The 5,620-nt window shown below is 54.7% G+C and overlaps 1 protein-coding gene across 1 annotated transcript in view; it reads left to right on the forward strand.

Annotated features, from left to right (window-relative positions):
• The first annotated feature begins 348 nt into the window (after positions 1–348).
• tim (timeless) overlaps positions 349–5,620 on the forward strand; it is a 56,801-nt gene continuing 51,529 nt past the window's right edge. Inside the window, exon 1 of the mRNA XM_086532473.1 lies at positions 349–485. Coding sequence (XP_086388599.1) covers positions 425–485 — 61 coding nt within the window. The 5' untranslated portion in view covers positions 349–424. The remainder of the gene's footprint in view (positions 486–5,620) is intronic.

Raw genomic sequence — 5,620 nt, forward strand, 5'->3', positions numbered from 1 at the left:
ATAGTTTCCACGAAATTTGAGATTTGAATAGCCTTGCGGAATGGTTTGGGTTTTTAGGTATAACTTTTTTGTTTTAAATATGAATCCATTTGCAAATTTCAGGATTTCAGTCCCATCGCTGACGCAAAGAGAAGCGGGCATAGTACATAGCCCTGGGGTAGAGCCTCACGACCTGTATTTCCATGCGCTCGGGTTACTGATCTCTTGCAATGGAATTTAGAATAATGAAACAATAAAACAAAAAAGGAAAAGTGCACAACAAGGTCCCTAATTTGTTTCGGATTGATGGTAGAATGTCGGAGTAAAGTCTACCGCAGTTGGTCTAATGTGTGTTTTGTCTTGTTCCAGATTTGCGAGGCTTCCACGGCAAAAAGCAAAATGTCTTCGGCAGGAGGAATCCTGTCATGATTATGCATGCCTGGTCATGCCAGTGAATCGACGCTACAAAACTAAAAAGACGGTGTGCGCTGTGCAGGGGTCGTCAGGTATGTAACCTTATCTTGATTAGTCTCTCTCTCTCTCTCTCTCTCTCTCTCTCTCTCTCTCTCTCTCTCTCTCTCTCTCTCTCTCTCTCTCTCTCTCTCTCTCTCGTTCTTACTTACCGTATTCGTCAATATATTATTTAGTTATTTAAGACTTCAAAGGGGTTCTGTTACTTATGTAGAAATCCAGCAACGGCACCGACAAACCGTTGTCTAGAAACGGCAACAGTATTAGCTATGATTTAACATGTAGGCGGGAGAGGGGGTAGGAGGGGGTGGGAGGAGGAGGAGGGAAGGGGGAGGGGGGAGGATGGATGTAATGGTTCATAGGAAAGGTGGAAATGTATTCAGTTATGGTGGGCGTTGCATAAGTACAGCAGCTGTGGATGTACGCGTAGTTATAAGTGGCCGGCAGTTATGGTTGTCATGGCATAGGTACCGAAGGTGTGGGTATACGCTTAGTGAGAGGTGCCCGTGCCAGGTGGGCGAGCAAATACCCAGGGCACCTCTTCACCCCGGACAATCTCTCCGTCGTGCTCTTTGCAAATGTCTCGCCGTTCCAGACGCGTTGTCAGTGTGCTTCGACACCCGTGGCTTCGCAGGTGTTGAAAAGGACCCGAGAAGGGAAGGGCAGATTGCAAACAACCTTGATCTGTCATGCTGGTGTGTTGTGTGTGTTGTCTGCGTCTGTTGTGTTCCTCGGATGGGGGGGATGGGAGGGGGAGGCTGCAACCCCCCTCCCCTCCCCTTTCCCCTCCTCCAGCCACCCCATACTCTGTCTTTCATCTCGCGCTGATGCAGGTGCTCACACTTGCCACATTGCAGGTGTGTGTGTGTGTGTGTGTGTGTGTGTGTGTGTGTGTGTGTGTGTGTGTGTGTGTGTGTGTGTGTGTGTGAGTGTGAGTGTTTGTTTGCGTGTGTGTATGTGTGCGTGTGCGTGCGTGTGTCCGTGCATGTTTGTGTGTGCGTGTGTGTACACGCGCTTGTATTTGTGTCTATCCACGCATATGTTGACAGTGGAGTGAGGCTTTGGTTGTTAAGTAAGAGGAAGGGGGAAGGGGGAGACGAACAGATCCACGGGGGGGGGGGGGGGAAACGAAGCAAAAGAAAGGGAGGAAAGAAGGAAAGACTTTGACTGGATAAGGACGGAAGAGAAGGTTAAATTATGATGAGAGAGATATGGAGAGATAGGCAGAGAGAGGAGAGGAGAGAGAGGACGGAAGGTTTAGAGAAAGGGAGTGGGGGAGGATGAGGGGCAGAGAGGCAGGGCGATAGGGTGGAATAATTTGACAGGAAGGGGGAAAGGGTAAGAGAGAATATATTAAATACAAAGCGTGAATGAGGCAAGCAGCCAAGGCATAAGAGCCGCCGCCCCGCCGCCCCGCCTGCTCTCGGGCAGCTTGGCCTGTCAGCGCGTTGGATTACACGCTCATATTGTGTTGGCGGGCGACGGGCGGGATGCAGGTGCGGGGGCGGGCGAACGCGAACGCGAACGCCTGCCGCGGCCGCTATGGGCGCTGACAGGTCGGCGAGGGCGGCCTTGGCACTATTGGGCTCTATTGTTGCCACGTGGCCGCCATCGGGCACCGCCACCGGCCGCCTCCTTCGCCGCCACCTGCGTCCGACACGGGAGCCTTCATTGTCTGCAGATTGCATGCGAACGCCCAGCCGAGTCGAAGCCGAGGATCCTCTCCGAGTCTTTTTGCGACTCGGTAGTTCTTGCACTCCACCTCCCGCGCGAGGCCTGCGTCAACCTGGCGATTGCACCGTCATTTTCTTGTAATAGTGCTCGCATGTCCCCATGTTTTTTTTGTTTTGTTTTTTCATCACTTCCATGGAAACCGACCGCGGCGAACTTTGCGTGTCGCAAGGAAAAAGGGGTGGGAGGGGTGGGGCTTAGGCCAGGAAGAAAGGCTACGTGAATTAGTCCACCGTCGTCCCGTCTGACGTGGGATTGCGCTTCGAACGCTACGACGATTCATTTAATTTCTCTTTTTTTCTTGTGGACAGTATATGAGTATGCTATCTATCTTCGTTTTATTATTTATTGTCAGCGCCGTTGTTTTTTCTATCAATTCAAGAGTTGTAACAAGACTCGTGCCTTAATTGTTCCTGAGCCGTGTTCGTTTCCCTCCATAAATATTATCATATTATTCATCCTACTGTCCATTTCCTTCGTGATTTTCAATGAAAGCGAAACAAGAGAAGAAAGCCCAAGGCGAGACGACCCGGGAGAGACATCCGCGAGAAGCGAGCCAGCGGTCCTCGCCACCGGTCCGCGATCTCCCAGAAGAGTCGCGTTTGGGGGCAGAGGAAAGGTCGAGGTGAGGTGCCTGCCTTGAGGCGCATGTAGGGGGCTCGAGGAGGGGGCCCTGGTGGAGGCTCTGAGGGCCCTAGTGTCGCTGAGGGCCCTGGGGGTGCAGGCAATGGGGCCCCGGGCTGGAAGGAACACTCGGCCTGGATGAAAGTGTGGCGTCGGCAGGGACTCTGTGGGGGCGTCGGGCGGTCATTGTTCCCGCGCCACGCCACACCCAGCACGTGTTGGAGCTCGTGACGGAGATAACTGTGACGGCGCCGCCTCCTCTTCCTCCTCCTCCTCCGTTTCCTTCTCCATCTCCTTCTCCTCCTTCTCCTCCTTCTCCTTCTCCTCCTCCTCCATCGCCACCTTCTCCCCCTCTCCCTCTCTTCTTCCTCCTCTTCTCCCTCCTCATCTCTCACTCCTCTTCCCCCTCATCTCCCACTCCTCTTCCCCCTCCTCATCTCCCACTCCTCTTCCTCTTCCTCAACCGGTCTTCTTCCTCCCCCCTCCTCCTCCTCGTGATAGTTATCGTCATCCTCCTCCTCTTCCTGATTCTCTCTCTCCTCGTGTTGTCCTTCCTCCTCGTGGGCTCGCTGTGGCGTGGCCTGAGGGAGCCACGAGGGGCAAACGGCGTGCCGAGAGCCGGCTAGGCGGGCCTCGGGGCGAAGGGCCGAAGGGGGAAGGGCCATCCCGATGGCTCTGCTGACACATCCAGGTTGCTTCTGGTATTTTCGGAAATAAACATGGATTTTTTTTCGAGACATGATCTGTTAGCGAGTCCATTGTTTGGAAGCGCGAGGAAGGCCGAGATCATGAGCTGGGTTCCTGCAAGGGGGAAGACTGTCCTACGCAACGGCACATTGGACAGATGGCAGCCAACGTGATACTCAGACGCTGGTGTGTGACACCCTGCCTCACCTCCTGCCCCCTCCCTTTCCTCCTGCCCCCTCCCCCCTCGCCCCTCCGCCTGCCTCTGCCCACCCCCTCTCCGCACCCCGCTACAGCTTGCCCAACCCCCTCCCCCCGTAACCCACACTCAGAAGGCACCAGCGCTGACCTGACGCAGCACTGCTTCCATTAGTGTACGTGCAGCACCAGCTCCTTGCAACACCAGGAGCGCCTTTCTCCTGCCTCCCTTGCTAATCTTAGCTGGACTTAGCGAAAATGCCACAGACGCCTTGGCTTAAATGGAGATATCTCGCAGCTTCTTAACATACCTTTGGAATATTTGATGTTTTTCTCTTGAGTTACTCCTCGAGGACTGACACAAGCCTGGAGACCCTAGTTTGTAGTGAAGAAAAGATAGCCCGTTTGGCAGTACAGTGTGTCTGAATACCTGCGTCTAAAGTGTGCAGATACGAGTGTTGTGATACGTTTAAACGCCCTGAAGGGTTCATGACGAGAAAGAAGCCGCGGCGTGGAGCCGCAAGGGCCAGGGGAAAGATATGGAAGTTGTGTTCAAAAACAGAAACAAATGGTCGCTCCCTTGATCTGATTGCCCCTCCCTCTCGTGTCGAATATTTCCAAGTCTGCTTGCTACTTTAGTGCAAAAGTGCCAGGGATGTTGTCACTCTCAGACCTCCAGCTGGGGTCCGCAGCGGCACGCCAGAACTCCCTTCGGTGTCCGGACTTGCCGTGGCGCCCGGGCGCCGGCCATTCCCTGCCATGCCAACCGCGCCTTCCTGAGCGCCAGGCAGTGCTTAGCGTCCTGGAATCCCGCAACGACCCTGCCTACCAGCGGGCCTCGACCTCGCATGGAGGCGCGCCCAACCTGTCTCTGGCCTGCAAGCACCCGCTGTCGCTTCCCTCTCGGACGACGGTGACGCTGTCGCGCGCCCGCCCCAGAATCACGCCGCTCCAGCTCGCCACCCAGACCGAGCGCATGTGTCTCCCCTTCCCGTCATGCATAATGGGCGCCTCCCCAGCACCAGCGGCGCCCTCCGAAACCCATAGCACGGACGTGCCCTCGTCGCCCGCGCAGGCCCAGCACGCGGCCCGTGACGACGCCGCAGACCTCGTGTACAACCAACTCGAAGGTAAAAGTACGCAGCGCCTTCGTGTCAGCTAAACCCGCGTCTTGGATCTGACGCAGGAGGTTTCCTTGCACACTGTGGCTTCTCCCTCTGAGGAATCGTCTGAGGGAAGCCTTCCTTTCTTGCTTTCGCCTTGCCTCAAAGCTTCCTGGAGAATGTCTCTGTAATTCCAGGTTGGTTCTCGCTAAGAAAGAGGCTTTTTTTCTTGTACTTATAACTGAACACTACGCCTATATTACCTATCCATCGCCCCTTTACCCTCCACCGACCACGTTTTTACGCCATGCTTGGCTCTGTGTCCTCTAAGCCTGAATCAGCAAAGGGACGGACGCCACCCAAGACTCGTGTGCTGACTCAAGACAACCGCCGTCATGACTTTTTTTTGCGGGTGCCAGTGAGATCGAAATCAAAACATATAATCGATGCCAGTCAGGTTCCTCGGTGTCGAAAGCGTGAGGTGAGGATAGACTGAGGTTAGAAGAGGGAAAAAGGAGGGTAGGGAGGGGAGGGGGGGGTCCTGTTAACGTCTTTGAAGTAACCCGTGTTCTAGTTTCCTGTCGTCCCCCCCTTCCCTCCTCCCCTACCCCCAACCCCATGTTTATTCTTTTCCTTTTCTCTCCCCCCCCTTTCCTTCCTTTCTCTCCAACCTTCCTCTCTCTTCGTATCTCCTCTCTTTTCTCTTTTTCTCTCCCCTCTCCGCCCCCTCCTCTTTCCTTCCCCCACACCTGCCCTCCCTCTCCCCACCCTCCTTTTCCCTCCCCTGTCTTTCGTCAAACCCCACACCCTTACCTCTCCTTTCCCCCACC

This window comes from Penaeus japonicus, unplaced genomic scaffold, assembly GCF_977035675.1.
Source record: "Penaeus japonicus unplaced genomic scaffold, GWHDUDI00000001_assembly GWHDUDI00000037, whole genome shotgun sequence".
Classification (NCBI taxonomy): Eukaryota; Metazoa; Arthropoda; class Malacostraca; order Decapoda; family Penaeidae; genus Penaeus; species Penaeus japonicus.